General features: G+C 40.3%; 1 protein-coding gene across 7 annotated transcripts in view; it reads right to left on the bottom strand.

The window, feature by feature from the left end:
- LOC133425070 (FERM and PDZ domain-containing protein 4-like) overlaps window positions 1-18,797 on the bottom strand; it is a 94,039-nt gene that overhangs the window by 6,561 nt on the left and 68,681 nt on the right. For all 7 annotated transcript variants that reach the window (XM_061715731.1, XM_061715735.1, XM_061715736.1 and 4 more), the window contains exons 4-14: window positions 16,113-16,215; window positions 14,599-14,644; window positions 12,791-12,895; window positions 12,377-12,484; window positions 10,011-10,142; window positions 5,823-5,942; window positions 5,275-5,411; window positions 4,062-4,188; window positions 1,020-1,109; window positions 749-931; window positions 147-285 (exon numbers count right to left, since the gene is read on the bottom strand). In XM_061715731.1, coding sequence (XP_061571715.1) covers window positions 147-285; window positions 749-931; window positions 1,020-1,109; window positions 4,062-4,188; window positions 5,275-5,411; window positions 5,823-5,942; window positions 10,011-10,142; window positions 12,377-12,484; window positions 12,791-12,895; window positions 14,599-14,644; window positions 16,113-16,215 — 1,290 coding nt within the window. The remainder of the gene's footprint in view (window positions 1-146; window positions 286-748; window positions 932-1,019; window positions 1,110-4,061; window positions 4,189-5,274; window positions 5,412-5,822; window positions 5,943-10,010; window positions 10,143-12,376; window positions 12,485-12,790; window positions 12,896-14,598; window positions 14,645-16,112; window positions 16,216-18,797) is intronic.

The following is an 18,797-nucleotide window of genomic DNA, read 5'->3' on the forward strand; positions in this document are numbered from 1 at the left end:
AGGTACAATGACAGGTACAACTTGTGAACACAACCTTCCCAACAAAAGTAAAGCTGTTTAGTTTGCATTTTTTATCCAATGATTTGCAAAAGTAATATAGGGATGACATACATTCACTTTTAATTAATATTATAGCGTTAATTCACCTGCATCGTCGCCTCCTGTGTTATTGCAATGGGCCATGTTGAAAATAGATCTCCTGGAGTCCACCAGGAGGCGATAGTAGCCTGCTGTTAGACAAGCAAGGTTCATTGCATCGCTTGACTCCATGATCAGTGTGATGGGCTGTAAAAGCAAAGGCAGAAGGAGGGAAGGAAGCAAGGATGGATGAAGAAAGGTACAAGAAGTTTTTTTTTCCTTTAAATGCAGATGTATTTATTCAATTTTTTTTTCTTGCTGATTTCCAATAAATGGGGTCCGTAGAATTGTCTACATGTTGTGCATGATTTTAAAAGAGGAATCTCCTCGTTGGACTCCAAGAGAACCAGCAAAATCCTTCAAATATCAATCTTTTCTAAACGCATTTGCTTTGTTAGGCACATCGTTTCAAGTTGGGTTTTTTTGTTTTGTTTTTATTTCTCACCAGAGCTTCTGCATGATGTTGCCACCATAAATAAAAACTTAATGGGAAAAAAAAAAAAAAAGGTACAAGAAGTCAAGCCAACCAGAACAATAAAATGAAAGAAAAATGAAAATCACCTGACAGACTGATACTAAACATTAAATAAAGTGTAAGAATGATGCTCACCCTGACATCTAAAACGTGGAGCTCCAGCCGGACGTTGGTCTCATCTTCCGTGAGGATCTCAATGCGGTTGACGTGGCTGAAGTCGGCCAATAGGGCGACCAGGTTGGTCCGCATGTTGATGACATGACTGATTCCGTATCGCGGCCCCACTAAGAGCGTCACATCGGTTTGTTTCTCCCCTTGCTGTGAACAGCAGGACACGAGGCAGTGAAAAGGAAACAATTCAGCCATTAAAAACTCTCACAAATCATCTCTGGAACTAATCCCTTACCAAAAGTATTGATTTGAACTCCCTCCCTCCATAAAGTTTGAGCTCACTGAGGTACCTCAGGTAATGCACCTTGGCCTGCAAAGCAGTCAGCTGCACAGAGAGAGGGGGGGGAAACACATTAGCAAGCATTCGGAAATGGAATCACTTCAACCTGAACAGAAACGCTTGTCCTCTAATGTCTGGAAGTAAAGCACTCAAGCCATCTTGATATGGACCACTGATTTTCCATAATACGTCGTAATATCATTTAAATCTGACCGGAATCTCCAGAGCTGCTCCAATGCAGCACTTTTTTTTACTTTATCTCTTTTCCATTTTCTTTTTCTTTTCTTTTTTTTACACTTCACATCACCTGTGGTCGAAAATCCTGAACTCAGGGCCACGTTTTCATGTTTTACACAGTTACAGAGCTTTATTTGAAATATAAACGCTGCCAGGGCCTAAACAGTACTCTCTAAAAATATCACTAATTGTAGATTTAACAAGATTTGAAATAGAAGTGTCTTGTCAACATATTTCTTCAACTATCTCTGACATTTCAGTGTCTCTAAATTTCCCCACATCTCTCTTCCTTTCAAAACCATTTTATATCATACAGGAAACCATGTGTTTGACCGTCTTTCAGGAAGATAACTGAACATAACAGTGTGTGTGTGTGTGTGTGGAGTTGGAGAGTGACGTAAACCTTCGTAAATTACTCTACAAGTAAGCTGGTTGATATTTAATATAAGTTGACACAGACAGTACAAAGCTGTGTCACCCCCTGCAACTGCAGTTGCCAACGATGGATCTGTGTGCTATAAATATGTGAGCAATATTCTGCCTACATAAAGTTTTGTTCCCATGGGTGTGATTTTAGAAGAGTGTCAAGACAGATGTTTGCTATCGTGTCATAAGAGTTGTTATGAAGCACTTTTGATGGCCGTTTTGCCAGGATGTGTGTGCTTCTCCAGACATTTGGTCGCTGTAATTCTTCAAATCTTCACTCATTTGCATCTATTTGAAGGAACAATGCATTCGTTTTTTTCACCTATAGTATGTATTTCTATAGAAAGTAGAATAAACCAGATCACAATCACCACAGTGAATGCAGATTTCTCAGTAAACACAGAGTTTAACCTGATCTGAAGTCCTTCATCCGCGGCCTGAAGCTGCATTGACTGGATGTAACTGAACGAGGAGCGTGACAAATGTTCCTGCAGATGAGTGATGCTGCAAACATTCCACTTGAGTGCATGCTTCCCGGCTCAGAGAGCGGGGAATTCATTTCCAGAATAACAAGTACACTACCGCTTTAAAAGAGCACTTCATAGTATTAAGCGTATGTCACACGCCCGGCGTAAACCTGACACAAGACATCATTCAGCACGTAGTCACGATTTACAGTCAATATGTCTGTTCATTGTTACTTTTAATAAACATTGCACTTTATATTACGCTCAGTCTCAATTCTAAATTACTCAACTGAGTTGTATCATGATATTAAATATGACTCTCCTGGAGGAAAGAAACGTTCGGCCAAGATGAATGCATGTTTGTCCTTATTTCATCACTGGTACTTTTGAGGCTCATCTATTAGTCTTAAGTTGTTTTTTCGGACAAAAAAAGATGCAGTCCTGTATGACGGCTCTAAACTTCTTATATTTCTGGGTGAGTATGACTAAAATATCCTCCCATGTTTCTCAAAGGTTCTACAGAAACAATCAGTTTAAATAAATGATCCAAAACGTTGACCTTAAGAGTATATTTAATGTCTGAGTAGAAAAGGTGTGTAGTTTCTGATGCGAGACGGTTGTGCTGCATTTAAAGCAGCTCAAACAAGCTTTTTCATTTTCATTTCAAGTACTGTTTGATTGGTTTTCAGAAATTTCATCGTGGCAGAGCCCATCCAAAGTAGCTCTGGACTCTTGTCCTGGTTGTCTCATCTATTTAATCACCTTGCAGAATCACCAGCGGCTGCAGAGGAAACTGCCTCTGGACGGGCAAACGACCAACTGGAGAAATAAAGCGTCTGATGAAGGCAGGGCGACTGCCGGGCGAGCGTCAACTAAACACATCCCAAATGGCGTGTCGTGGAGCGGGAACACCAGTGAAGCATCTGTTGCTCAGGGAGGTTCACTAATAACCACATTCTAAGCCAACTATAGGAATATTAAAGCTGGGATCAGATGATTCAGACCATCAGGGTGACGACTGGACCCAGCTGTCTGCTTTAGATTTGATGACGCCTCATTAGAGGTTGCTTCCTCATTCCATTCAATGAATCGATTGGATGAATGAGTTTAATATTTTAGCCTCAATTCTTAACATGGGTTCTCTTTACTCCTTTTTAGGATGAAACTTCAGGTTGTATTTATGTGGAAATGAATAGTTGTGAAGGGTCATCAAGTTTGAACAACTGCAGGATCTTTAATTTGCTTGTTTTTGGATTTATTTTATTGAATAAGAAGCAGCTCCTTTTACATTTTGCAGCCTTGCTGTTTGTTCGTTTAACTGTGCAGAGAGATAATGTGCTGCTTAAGAAGGAACCACCTCAGCATGCAATAAACACTTTTTAAAATTCCATCGACAGATTAAGAACGGCTCATCTACCAAACCATCATCGGGAGACCACAAGTGGCTTTACATGATTACACTTTATCCAACTCTGACTCACCGGCATCATTTGCACTTGTCAAAGTCAGTGTGGGTGTCAGGGAACGACCAGGTGCTTCCATCGTTTTTAAAGGTTCACAAAGGACTCCAAAGTTCATCCCAAGTTGGATTACTTGCTTTTGACTGGGGCATGTGTGCGTGAATATGAATATCTCATTATGCACAAACTTTGACAACGCATTATGCTTGTTATTCGCATTAGCATTCAAGGTCTAGCTCAGCGTGGGATCTCAGGTTGACAAGGGTGAGAACCTCTACCAGGTTGGGCAGCCCGGCTATTTTGGGAAAAGGTGACGGGAAGGCACAGGATCAGTGTAATTATGCGCATGTGTGGGCGTCAAAAGTTTATTAACAAGGGTAAAGAAAGACAAAGAGACAAACGCTTACTTTTTTCCCTGGAGGCACGAGGTTCTGGTTGGTTTTGAGGATGTGTGTCAGAGCCTTCTTGATGTTTTTCTCCTTCATGCTGGACAGCACAATCGGAGGCAGGAAAAGCGACAAACCCCACTCCTTTCTGTTGAGAGGAGACTGATTTCAACGGAAGGCCATCCGTACATACTTTGGTTATTATACAACAAGGATACATTACAAATCTTTCTTTTCAACCATGTCTTTACTGCTCTGGTTGTTGCAGACGGTTTTTCTTCTTAAGATTCAGAATCGATTATCAAGATTTGATTCGATTCGATTCCGATATTGATTTGGGTTAGTGTTATTAAAACTGTTTTTTGAGCTGTTGCATGAATTATATGACTGTAGTTATGCAAAATATTACTACTAGTATTATATTGAGATTAAACAGCAAGTATTGTCAGCTCATGATGCTGTAAGGACCAATCAGCTCCCAGAATGCTGATAGAACTGCTTTCAAAAACATCATGTGGGGCAGAATTACCAAACAGATCCAGGGAGGAAACAGAGACGGATGAAATCGGTTTTATTTTTTCCCACATTCCGTTTTTATTTGTTCCATTTTCGGTCTATTTTGGTTTTTAGCATTTTTCGCAAATGTAACCCCAAGACAGTTTATAAAGTAATGAAATATAGACAATTTATGCAATTATAACCTAACACTTTAATGTTTTCATACCTTTAAACATATTTAAAGGCAAAAACATGGCACCAGTTATTCTCGTGTCCAACAAAACATTCCTTTTTTGCGGATAAACAAAAAAATAACCAAAAGTTGAAACATGAAACATAAAAAAAACAAAAAAACATAAATAAATAAAATAAAATAACCCCCCCCCCAAAAAAAAATAAAAAAAAAATCGATCTTTAGACATATCAACACAGGCCTAGTGTAAAGCTTTGTGCTACCCACTTTAAAGTAAAGCAAATGCAGCATTATGGGTGAAGATGAACATGAGAATCCTCTTCAGATCTGGGTCTGTGACGTCACAGTTCCCTGCAAATCTGCACAGCTCTCTGAATGACACATCTTTAGAGTTTTGTATTGGTAGTGAATTCAAACACTCAAATAAATGCTTTCAAGTACAGAAAAAGGGATTTTCCACATACAATGTCCACTTTAATGGTATAACTCTAAGGGATGTAGCGTTTCCAGTCTTGTTTGGGAGGGTGTCAAAGGTAAACTTACTGTATATATTTAAGGGAGACCTTCTGGCTCTGTCTGGTCGTCATGGAGAGGATGTACATCTGGAGAGCAGCCAATCGCAGCGCAGCATCGTATTTCAGCTCCGGGCCGAAGCGCTCTAAGACCACGTCGTTGCAACTCTGCAGCGACACACAAAGCAAAGTTACAGAAGAATCCCAGAGTCATTTTGAGACCTGGGAACGTTTAAAAGGAATACAACCAATCCCGGATAAAAGACTAAAGAAAAAAATAGTAAACCCGGAAGGGATGATTTATTTTCCTTCTCTCAGGCTTTTTCGGTTGAATGATTCTCAAAGTAATCCTATTAGGAAGCACTTTAGTATTTTACATGCAAGTTCTTTATAAATAAATAAGTTTGACAACTTTATTTGCGAGCAAGGATTTTGTCTTGAGAGGATTAACTTTCCATGAAGCTGAATAATTTTATTATCTAGCAGAAATCAGCTGCGTCTGGTAGCGGTAGGTTTCTTTTTTTAACTTAAGGTTTTGTTTTTTTCTTTTTAATGTGTGGGTCTGCTTCCGTTGCTAACCTGAACATAGAGGTATTCAAACGCCACCGCGTCTCTCCGGAGCAGCTCCACAGGGTCCCGGGGCATGAAGCTGATCCTGAAGTAACACTTCATCTTGTCACAACCGGGTCTCTGGGTCACCTGGAGTTTTCAGAGATGGTAAAAGAGAGACATGGACAAACACGGAGATGAATATACGAAGAAATATTTGAAATGTTAACATACAGCCAGGTGAAACAGAACATACACCCTTTTTCAATTCTAGTTTTTTATATATCAGGACATAATTTAGAAATAATAACAACAAAAACTAAAGTTTTACCACATTCTTTTGCACTGTTTGTTGTCGACCAGAGAGTGCTGCCAATTAAACTCTTGGGATGTTTGAACAAAGAAGCTTAAAGTTGAAGCCATTCATGATCACTAACAGGAAGTCAAGACGCCTTAGCCGTATTTTTCCAAACATTGGCACAACTTCCTGACGCATCATTAATATTTCTGTGGCACACTTAGTTGAACATACAATGTGGATACAGCACAACAGCACCCATTTTAACCAAGTTGTTGCAACTCTGTTTAAGGGGGGGAGTTGCACTTGATCCTCAGATCTGGGTGTCATTGTGATACCGTCTCACACTCCATCCTTTCTGACTTCTCTCTCTTGGTATCACACACACACCCTCGCTTGGTTTAAATCATATCTTTCTGGCCGCGCTCAGTTCATTCGTTTGAAATTATTCAACTCACACATTAAACTCGTCACCTCAGGTGTGCCCCAGGGTTCTGTCCTAGGGGCCCTGCTCTTCATTTTATACTTTATACTCCCACTTGGTTTTATTTCCCACAAACACAACATTCACTTTCATTACTATGCAGATGATACCCAGCTTTACATTTCCTCAAAACCCAACTCCACTCTTACTCCTTCATCCCTTACTGATGGCCTTCTTGAAATATACCTGCAACTTGCCTGAAATGTTACTTATTGGTACCGAAACAACTCCAGCCAAATCCAACAGTTTTTCAACTTTCTATTGACAACTCCTCCATCCCTCCAGGTTAAGGATCTAGGTGTCATTCTCGACACAGACTTTCTTTCATATCACATATTAACAACATAACCCGGTCAGCTTACTTTCATCTTCACACATCAATCTCCTGCGTCCATCTCTCAGTCCTGATACCGCTGCCATACTGGGCCACAGTTTTGTCACCTCACGACTTGACTATTGCAACTCCCTTCTGTTCGGTCTCCCTCAAAAAGCACCCCAAGCATTGCAACATGTATCATCACTATATCTCCATCCTCCTGTCACATTACTCCCGTTCTGAAGGATCTCCACTGGCTACCGATCACTTACAGAATTCAATAACTTACTTTCAAGGCCATTCACAATCTCGCTCCGCCTTATTTCTCTGATCTCCTTCATATACCATACCTACCCGCTCCCTCAGATCTTCTTTTTCTCTCCACCTCACTGTTCCTTTTGTCCGTCTCAGTACTACGGGGGGAGGGCCACTCTGCCCTTCAACTATGACATTCCCTTATTCCCACCAGATCTCCGCAACATCAACCCTCTTCCACACTTCAAATCAAAACTAAAAACTCCTCAGCTCAGGCTTTCCTTCTCCTGATAGGTGGAAAGTCCGACCAGATGTCTGTACAGTTTATGTTCATCCATCCATGCATTATTGTATAGCCAGTGTTGTTATTCCATATTTATTTTATGGTGATTTTTGTATCTGATTTTATTTGTACGGTGTGTTGTATGTCAGAGTTTTGGAGAAGGTAGATGTGTAAAATGAGTTCAAATTTGAGCACTATTTTCTATTTAAGATATAAATTGTGTAATCATCCTTTCCCAGAACAGTAACAGTCTAGTAGGGACATGCGTCATGCTTAAGTTCAAAAACAATATTGACACTACCTGTACCTTTTGTAAGCCACATTTCTTCTGGTCTTGTGAACACATTCAAAGTTAGAGGCGAGGGCCAGTTAACGTAACTGTTTCGCCTCAAGGCTCTATTCTGGGCCCCATGCTGTTTTCAATGCAGCGTAATTTTGCTTTTCACTGATATTATCCAGGTTCATATGCCCACTGGGTCTTCCAACAAATCCTCGTTACAGCCTTTGTTAGACTGTCTCAATGATCTCAAATCTTGGATGAAACTTAACTTTGGGAACCTTAAGGAAAAGAAGACAGAGTTCATCCAGGTTCATTCAGGCGCTCTGTGGATCCGATGATGTTCTTGGCCTTTTAACCAACCGATTCCAAACTGATTCTGACATTTTATAGCTGACTTTATTGCTGAAGTTTTAAATGGATTGGCACCTTCTCATCTGTCAGACCTGCTCAACCAGCCAGCTGCTTCTAGATGTACTGCAGAGGTGAACTTTTGCGCTGGCAGCCCCAAAGCTATGGAACGGCTTGCCTTTTCATATTTGCATTTTAGAAAGGTTCAAGTCGTGTTAAAAAACAGTTTTCTACTCTTTGGGGTTAAATTCTGAGAACAATATGACACACGAATATTGGACTGTACTGCTACCTCGATTGTTCCTTCAATGCTTTTTATTGTATCTTTCTGCTTTTAAATCATGATTTTTGCTTGATTTTAAAGGCCGTTGGTCAACTTTGTTTTTGTATGGGTTGTATAAATAAATTTGGCCTCGACTTCTGGGCAGGTGTTTAAGTTGTACTGTCTACCGACTCAAGGTAGCAGTGAATCCTGATATCATTTCATGTTAATGTAATTTTAATTCATCTTACATGTCAGCTTAGTTTAGAAACTCCTTGCAGGTGAAATAAAACAATCCATATTCACTGAAAAAATATACGGTATTCCAAAGAGTCAGCTGGATGCAGCTCTGTTTATCTTTCACTTGCCCAACCGGACAAGTGCAGCAGTAATGTGGAGCCCAGAATAAATGTGGATATTCATAACATTTAAAAAAAGAATAAAACTATTGATGCCTTATGACTTTTGCCCTGTACTGTCGATTTTCTCTTCTTGAGAGCATTATGTTGGAGTCTTGAAAGGACCCGAAACTCAGAACTGCAAAAACAGCCCCTGTAGAAGAAAGTCTAATAGTCCTTAAATCTAGTCAAAGTTGTCTTATTTGAAGCAAATATATCGTTGCCAATGGGTTAAAAAAAGGACTAGAATTCTTAAAAAGCAAAATAGTTTTAAATTTTCTTAAAAAAAAGTATTTTTTTACTTTCTCAGGAATTAGTTTTTGCAGTGTTTGACTGGAACAATCAAGTCATGGTTGAAAAAGGTGCTTTTGTACTGTATCTTTGTGGAATTTCGACCAAATTCTGCAAGAGATATTTCAGTAAGACCCTGGGAAGTCGTGTCAAAGTTTGGAAAAGGCTATAATATGTCTCCTTTAACTTGCTGTCAAGGAACTTTGTGATCTGGTGTCCTGTTCAGGCATATTTGGGCAGCAGTTGCCTCTCAAATCTCTTCTCATTGCTTCATATATCACAAGAAATCTAGCTTACATTTGCTTAGTTTGCCTTTTTTACTATATCATTAAAATAAATGATAATAAAAATGTAGCAAGGTAAAAAATAAGCATGGACAGCACTTGTCCACTTCCAGCAGCAGAAGCAACATTATTCAAATCACTACAATCTGAAAACACTAGCATGAGTAACTTCGGGAAAAAAAAAGGTTTTTTAACTATTAAGTATATTTTATAAATGACTGAGCACCAAATTGAAGAAAGACTGCAAGTGTTTCTTCTTCATTTAAACCTTCAGCTCTCTTGAATAAATCTTTGAGTAAAAGAGAAGCCGGGGTGTAGCACAGCCTGTGCGGTTTATCGAGCCTGTCAGAGAAGAACGACCCTTAAACACTCTCCTGCCATTGTTCCTGCCCCATGCAGGGCTTCGCATCTGAACTGTGCGGCGTGAATTTTAAAATTGTCCTCTTGTGATCCTGCAACCTCATTAGAGGGTAGAGGCCACGTGTGCTGTTTGTGCAGTGGTGGGTGTCTGTGTGTGTGTGTGTGTGTGTGTGTGTGTGTGGGTAGTGTAATGTAAGCTGTCCCGTCTGCTGCGCTCAAGCTGATAAATGACACCGAGGTCTAAGTGCTGCTTGAATACTGAGCAGGAATCTGTGTGTATGTGTGCAAAGTGTTTAGCGTCAAGTGGGAAAGGATCTATAAGGAAGTGGAAGGGGAAGGATGAAGGAAGCGTCTCCTACCTGAGTAAGCATCTCCTGCTCGTGCAGCAAATGCAGTCTGCTTCCACAGTCCTCAGTCCTCTGCTCCAACATGAGCGAGAAGTGCTCGATGCATCTGATTGACAGTTTCTCTTGCAGGGTCAGGATAACTTCCTGGAATGCAGAAAAAAAAGAAGGACCATTTCCTTTTTCAGTGTTTCTGTGGATTTTTCAATCAGGAATTCATCTGTCAGCAAATCAAAGCATTTCTCAGGTGCTATCGAAGTAAAAGCAAGCAATATGTGTGCCGACAAACACTAGTCACACTCCATACAGCGATTTTACAAATATTCTGTGCAAAATATTGAGAGAAAACAGTATAAATCAATAAAACACAGGAAACTAGAGTGTAATTTTAGCAAACATTGTTCCACTCTTCCAACACTCGATGGTTAGATTTAGTTGATAAGAGTCAGATTTCCTGGAAAACCCTAAAATATTACATTATTCATCCCAATATTGAATAATTCTGATGTTTCATGAGCTCAGGCATCTGAACGACGTTCCCCGAGTCTGAGGCAGTTAGACAAGCCCGCAGCATGATACCCCCGCCACCGTGTTTCACTGTGGGAAATATGGTTCAACATCATCATCCAGCCACATAAGTGGACCTAAAGGACAGACTTCCAGAAGTTTCAGATGTTATAGTCCGGCTTTGAAAAAAAAAAAAAACGTTGAATTCAGTTCAACAACCATCTTTGAAGACATCCTCCTGTTTTTATATTTTTACCTACAAATATGTGGAAAAGTATTATTATGGAGAGAAAACCGACTCAAAACATTTGTGTGTGCGTATTATCTGATTTGTGCGTACTACTTGATTTGTGCGTATTATTACATTTGTGCGTGCGTAACTTAAACAAAACAGACAAAACAATACCGTAATTACTTATTCAAAAAGCCTCCTACACACACAAATCGTTACATACGCATAAATGGTTTTGAGTCTTTTCAAGCCTCCAAGAAGCCTCAGAGATTCGTCCGTACGTGGTGCGTTTAAGGACTGGTGGAAAGCTGTGTCATCTGAATTTTCATCTGAGTCAAGCGTTATTTCCCTCGATACCTAGCTACCTATATCTCAGCACCCCATGGTTATAAAACCTTTACTTTATAATAGTCTATAATTCCTTACCGTATATACCATTTATGAGCCTTACAAATGTAATTAGATTTTTTAAAGCAACGACCGCTGGATGGTTGACTTGTTCTGTGTCAAATCGGGAGGCAAGAAGATCACAGTGGTCTAAGGTGGTCTGAAGTAGTACCTACTAAGTATCACACAGAAATTTAATAATACGCACAAATCAAGCAGTACGCACAAATCAGATAATACGGACACACAAATCAAGAACTACGCACATATCAAGTAGTACGCACACACAAATGGTTTGAGTCGATTTTCTCTCCATATATTTTTCACATAATTTATCTCCACATATTTTGCATTGATGCAACATTACAGCTGTTTTAGACACTGAAATGCAGAGACATTTAATTATAGCCAGATTAGCATCCACCATGTTCCTTCTTCTTCTTATTCATTATCATTTGAAGTGGGGTCCTTAAAATCTACAAGAAAATTTAAAATGAAGCGACCAATTTCAGGAAGGAGAGAAACAAAAGAGCAAAGCACACATCTGTCAGAGACTACAGGGATTCCTTCAGAAATTAAAAACAGGTACAATGAACAAACAGGTGAGTGACAAGACATTAAAACTTTTGCCTTTTATGAAAGTAATTTGAGGAAATAAGAAACATTTGAAAGTTTGAGGCGTATGCTTGCATGGAAGGCTGCTGTTATTTGTGCAGAGGCTTCACACTGCACACCTCACAGTGTGGCCTCATAGACGCGGACTGTGTGCGTTTGACTGGCCTTCCTGCTGTCTCACTCCTACTGAAAATGTATCCTGCATCATGCACAGGAGAACCAGACGATGATGTCCACTGACTGTTGAGCAGCTGGAATGTGGTATTCAGCAGGAACTGACCCAGACTGCTCCTGCACAACTGCAGCAGGTAGCTGCATCATCACTGAGTCACTTCCATTTGTTTATGTTTTTGACATTTTAAGAGCTGCTTAGGGAAGAGACTCAAACTCATTTCCTTTGCACTGGTGTCTGTTAAATAAAGTTTCAAACCAACACATCACATATTCTATTTTTGTTGCATTTCAGAAGATTTTTTGTTTCGAAATGGGGTTCGTAAGACAAACAAATACACTAATCCAAATGAAAACCTGCCTCCTCATATCTGCAGCAGTGACTGCTAATATAGTGAATTGTGCCTTAAAGGCCTGCAACACACATACACACACACACACAAAAACACACGCACACACACGCACACACCTTGATGGAGGTGCTGCTGTCGAAGCGAAAAGACTTCGTCTGCCCGTTCTCCAGATAAACCTTCAGGACATTTGGCATGAACAGAAGCGAGTTGTCCTTCACCGGATTCTGCAAAAGACCAAAAAAAAAAGAAAGAAAAAAGGAAGCATCATCAGTGTTTTCACTCTTTGAATTTGAGGTTCGTTCATAATGTGACAGAAATGTGTCATTACAGAGCATCGGGATTCATTTCTGTGATTGTCTTGTCCATCATTCACGTACTGAACTGACCGTCTTAAGCAGAAACCATCTGGCATTGCCTATATAGGTCATGCATAAGCGTGTGTGTGTGTGTGTGTGTGTGTGTGTGTGTGTGTGTGTGTGTGTGTGTGTGTGTGTGTGTGTGTGTGTGTGTGTGTGTGGGGCTGGACTGACCGGAACCTGCCCGTTTATGATGACCTCCTCAGCAAAGCGCACTTTGACCGGATTGGACTTGAGCATGGCTTTTTTGGCTGCACTGATGAACGCTGATTTAGGGGACTGAAAGGAAATCATCGAAAAAACAAAAGTTTCAAAAAAAGAAAATAGTAAGTGGTGGAGAGAGGAAGGAGAGAAAGAAAGAAGCAAACAGATGGCGTGAGGAAGATAAAAACAAAGCATGTAAAAGCAGATAATAACAGCTTTTATAACACCAGGATTTATCAAATAAACGACAACATTTAACATTTCGAAGTACCATCAAACACTTTTACCTCAATTCACTTTCTTGAAACAATAAACAAACCATTTAAAAAGTGGTTTTTAGAATTTGAAGATGAGCAGTTTGATTATATTTCAGCTCATAAAAGACATGACTGATCTTATTTCAGTGAAAATGAAAGTACACCCTCAAATCAACTCTACTGCTTATTATATCAAGACGTAATAATAGATAATTATACATTAATAAATAAAAAAACCTCTGTCCCTTTCCAGGGTTTTAAAAGGAGGTGAATCCAGTCTCAGATTAAAAACAATACATGAGATAAAACTGTCACTATTCACTGAAAAACGTGGATAAAATATTTGAGATAAAGTGCACCAGAAATATGAAAAAGTAAGAAGAAAACTAAAAGTATATCAATACCCTGTAGATCCACGTTTAGCAGTAATACGCTAAAGTCTGCTTTTGTTTATTGAGTTTGAATGACGGGTCTTTTAAAAGTATTTCGAGTTGAAGTCTGATGATGTAACATCATCTTTTCAGCTGTTTTCTGCTGATAAGTCCACCATGCACCACCGTGCTTCACAGTCGCGGCGTTCCTGATATGCCGATATTTCGCAGACATGGGTCTCATGGGAAAACACCTCCCTTTTTGTTTTGTTTTTTTGGTTTAAAATAACATATTTCCAGAAGGATTGTGCTTTGTTGAGCTGCATCTTTGTAAACCCACGTCTCCTTTTTAGAGAGAAGAGGCGTTCTCCTGTTAATTCCCACAAAAACACAACAACTTTGCTCTTAGAAAAGCTCACATATGCAATCAGGGGAAAACAACCAACCTTTGATAAGATTGGGGGAGATTTCCAAGCAAATAAAGGCTCATCCTATATAATGGAAGTACCTGGGCTCCTCCACTGTTCTTCACTGGGACATGATGTTTAGTGATGATGGTTTAGTGTTCAACGATCTGATACCAACTTCATTTTCGCCCAAAAACTAAAATTATATGTATTAATTCTTTTTAATTAATTCTTTATGTATTAAAGAAACATTGGCAGCTGTCTTCAATGTTTCCACTAGTGAGTCGTCTTTCTTACTGTTGAATAATGGATTCCACATTGTCTTAAAAATCGCTTCTCTTAGATCACTGCTGATATCGTTCTCTTTGGCATTTTGTTAACACACTTGCTAAAACATTTGCTTTTATAGAGGTCCTTCCAATGCATTATTAGCAGCTAGCTGTTACTTCCTCTCTAAATCCACCAGGATACATGAAAGCTTTGAATTGAAGGAGGGTGTACTTTAAGTTTCACATGACTTTACTGTGTGATGCCTAAAAAGAACGATTACCGAGGACATACAATGCAAGGCCGATCATACCCCCAATCTAATTTTATGGGGACTTAAATAGCTTTTCATGATGAATGTTTGCCCATGAGGGCTTAAGAGTTGAGTTTTGACACCAATTAAAGACTTAGTCTGTATCATGTCAGCGCTTTCCCCCCCACAAATATGCTTCCCAAGGACTGCAACATCTACTCACGGGATACGGCTGAACAACGGTCAGGGTGATGGATTCTTTGCAGCTCCTGAAGGAAAGCAAAACAGAAAATCCCTCAAGTGACTGACACCAGGAAACGAAAGAACAAGTGCGGTTGAACTACAGGAGAGTGATTAGCTGGGGTTTAATGGCAGGAGACGCCTCTGGCAACGGCCAGACAGATGCAGCCGCAACCAGAAGCATTCGCAAACAGACTCATTAGTTTCCCCGGTTAATTTTGAGAACGTGACCGTGGATTCGATGAGGCGAAGCGTGATTTCAGTCGTGGCAGACTGTACGTGAGGAGGGTCTCTTCTGTTTCTCCAGCAGAAATGCATTAACTAACAATTAAGCAGACGAGCGGAAATACGAATTAAGAAACAACGAGAAAGGAAGAGGAATGACTAGAATCTCATTCAGTATGTCATTTTTGTCGTTGTGATTAATATTGAATGTGGAATTAAAAAAGGTTCAAGCTGTTTAAAAGCAAGGTTCAATTAAGTAGCTGTTATACTGTCTTCTTGCTTGGGAGAGGGGAAAAGACGTGTTTATGCACCAGAGGTTTGAGATTTGAGCTAACTCAAACTTTGCTTCAACAGTCGTAAATCATTTTCTGACCGTTATGTCTTCAGCTCACAATTCCCCCTTTAAGCATCACTGCGTGAGTTTTTCACTTTCACCTTTAGTCTTTGCAGTGCTTCATTGATTCTTATGAGGGTTTAGCAGGGTGTTGCACATTTCTAGGTTGTGGTCCAACCTGCATCAGGTGTCACTTTCTTCATCCGTGTCTACATATCGTCCCTTTTTTTTGTATTTGCTCTCAGTGTATCTGGTATTAGTTGACGTACCGGACCATCCTCATTCATTTACACAGTAATTAGTGTCTCTTTGTGGTCACAAGTGGTGTTGCTCCATAGCTCAAATCGGGTACTTTATTGATACCTACGAGGAATGTCTTTAAGAAAGATAATGGATGTCAAGTGGATTTTTAGAAGACCAAAAAAACTTTCACATGGAGCCTCTTGCTAAGTCACTGGAAAGACAAATCAAATCTGATATTCGACCACAAAAGTGCTCAGAGACAACTTAGAAAACAACCATTGTGCTTCCTCAGCTTTGGGATTTTGCACAAAAAAACTGCAAAGACATGGTATCAATAGCGTTGGTTTGCAGTCCTCCGACATGTACATCATTAAGTAGAGATTAAATGAGCAGTGTGCATGGCTCTTGGTCAAAAATAGCCCAAACAGGGCCAGAAACGCGCAACAAAAGCAACCATAAGCAAAGGAGGGTCATTTTATGCAATGATCTTGCAGAGTGCCCTCAGGCTCCTTTTCCCAATGCCAAAAGAAGCTGTGTTTGCAGTAAGTAATCATTAATTTATCATTAACTATCTACAGTACAAGAGATCTCAACCATAGGGCGCCCAAACCTTTGCATGCCACTGTGTCTGGCTCTATGAAAAGGAAACAGACCCCCCGACCCCCCGGCTGTAATTCAGTCTCTTGTGCAGCTACCTGACGAGATCGATGACTCTCTCTCTCGGAGCCGAGCCGACGGCTTCATCGTTGATCATGATGATCTCGTCGCCAGGCAGCAGCTTCCCCTCCGATGGACCACCTGCACACGCAAAAGCATGCAAATAAGTCATAGCTCATCAGAACGCCCTTTCCAAGCGACGGCCAGAGAGATCCAGCTCGTCTGCTGAAGATTACACGAGATGGACTGTCTTTGTGCAAATTAAAGCATAATAAATAGCATAGGTGTAGTCAGTACTCGAGTTGTAAAAAAAATCAAGGGGGATGGTGGATTTTATCATATAGGGACAGATAATTTATGCTGATTACAAATAATATAATATATTACAAATAATAGCACTGACCAAAACACCTGCAGAAATCCTGCAGGAATGACATAGCAGCAGTTAAATGCAGCCTTATGTAAGCTTTAAATATCCACTGGCCTTACATCAAATACATCAAAACAACAATAAAAACAGTTTTCTGAACTTATCAATATGATTCTGTCCTTCACAGGATGTAAAATGGATCACTGCAAAAACTCAAAATCTTAACAAGAATATTTGTCTTATTAGGGCCCGAGCACCTTCAGTGCGAAGGCCCTATTGTATCTGTAGGAATTCTTTGTATTATTTTTCTGACAAAAGGAAGGCCTTTTTGCCCCCCTAAACATGCCCAAAAAGTCACCAAATTTTGCATGCAAGTCAGGCCTGGCGAAAAATTTGATATTTAATGGTTTACATTAATGGGCGTGGCAAAATGGCTCAACAGCGCCCCCCGGAAAACTTTGTGCCTCAAGCCCCACAATGCGGTTTGTCGTACATGCACGAAAATCGGTACACACCTGTATCATGGCCCAACTTAAAGAAAAGTCTCTGGGCGTCATGTCGAGAAACCGAACAGGAAGTCGGCCATTTTGAATTAATCATGTCATTTTGGCGAAATTTATGCCTTCCTTCGGCAGTTAATACGGCCCGAACCGTAACGTGCACCCAGGTGTGTTATACATCAAAATGTGCGTCTCCATCCTCCGACACCACGCATTACTTTTCTCTTTCAAAAGCGTTACCGTGGCGACGCTAGACGCCGAAAGGCGCGCCCACCCTTCATCTGATTGGTTCAGACAGAAAAAACTTTGCGCCTCAAGCCCCATAATACGGTTTGACGTACATGAACTAAAATCGCTACACACCTGTATCATGTCGCAACTTAAAGAAAAGTCTCTTGGCGCCACGGCCGAAACCGAACAGGAAGTCGGCCATTTTGAACATTCTGAATTAATCGCGTAATTTTGGAGCAATATATGCCATTCCTTCGAGAATTAATACGGCCCGAACCGTATCGTGAACCCAGATGTGTTATACATCAAAATGTGCGTCTCCATCCTGCGACTACACGCATTACTTTTCTCTTTCAAAAGTGTTACCGTGGCGACGCTAGACGCCAACAAGCGCACCCCCCCTTCATCTGATTGGTCCATATTTGATAGTTCCCCAAAAGGCACCAAATTTGGCACGCAAGCCAGGACTGGCGATAAATGTGATATTTCATGGTTTGCATTAATGGGCGTGGCAAAATGGCTCAACAGCGCCCCCCGGAAAACTTTGTGCCTCAAGCCCCACAATACGGTTTGACGTACATGCACCAAAATCGCTACACACCTGTATCATGGCACAGCTTAATGAAAAGTCTCTTGGAGCCATGGCCGAAACCGAACAGGAAGTCGGCCATTTTGAAATCTGATTGGTCCATATTTGATAGTTCTCCAAAAGTCACCAAATTTTGCATGCAAGACAGACTTGGCGATAAATTTGATATTTCACAGTTTGCATTAATGGGCATGGCCTAACGGCTCAACAGCGCCCCCTAGAATACTTTTCTCTGCCATAACTTTTGAATGGTTTGACATAGGAAGTCGTGGGTGGTATTATGAGACTCTGTAATGAGTTCTTAAGCTTCGTTGGCCTTAATTAGCCCCGCCCCTTCTTCTGATTGTTTGTCCCTTTTTTCTGCTATAACTTTTGAATGGTTTGACATAGGAAGTTGTGGGTGCTGTCATGGGACTCTGTAATGAGTTCTTAAGCTTCGTTGGCCTTAATTAGCCCCGCCCCTTCTTCTGATTGGTTGTCCCGATTTTCTGCTATAACTTTGGAATGGTTTGACATAGAGAGTCGTGGGTGGTGTCATCAGATTCTGTATGGAGTCCTTGACCTTCATTGGCCTGAATTAGCCCCGCCCCTTCTTCTGATTGGTTGTCCCTTTTTTCTGCTATAACTTTTTAATGGTTTGACATAGGAAGTCGTGGGTGGTGTCATTTCTGATATGCTAATGGGGGGCGGTGGCCCTGAGTGCGAGGGCCCGTTCATCGCTGCTTGCAGCTTTAATTTCTAGTTAAAATGTCTCAATTTAGTAAAAAAAAATCTCTTAAAACAAGACTCATCACTGGAAAAAACAACAATTTTCACCTGTTTCAAGTAGATTTTCACTTGAAATAAGTACAAAAATCTGCGAGTGGAACAAGATTTTTTTGCTTATAATAAGAAGATAAATCCCACTGGCAGATTTTCCTACTTATTTCAAGTGAAAATGTACTTGAAACCGGTGAAAATTGTCAAATAAGTTATTTTTCTGTTGTTATTTTTCTGGTGATGACTCTAAATGTTGAAATATCAGTAAAACCAC

This window comes from Cololabis saira, chromosome 24 (genome assembly GCF_033807715.1).
Source record: "Cololabis saira isolate AMF1-May2022 chromosome 24, fColSai1.1, whole genome shotgun sequence".
NCBI classification, from domain to species: Eukaryota; Metazoa; Chordata; class Actinopteri; order Beloniformes; family Belonidae; genus Cololabis; species Cololabis saira.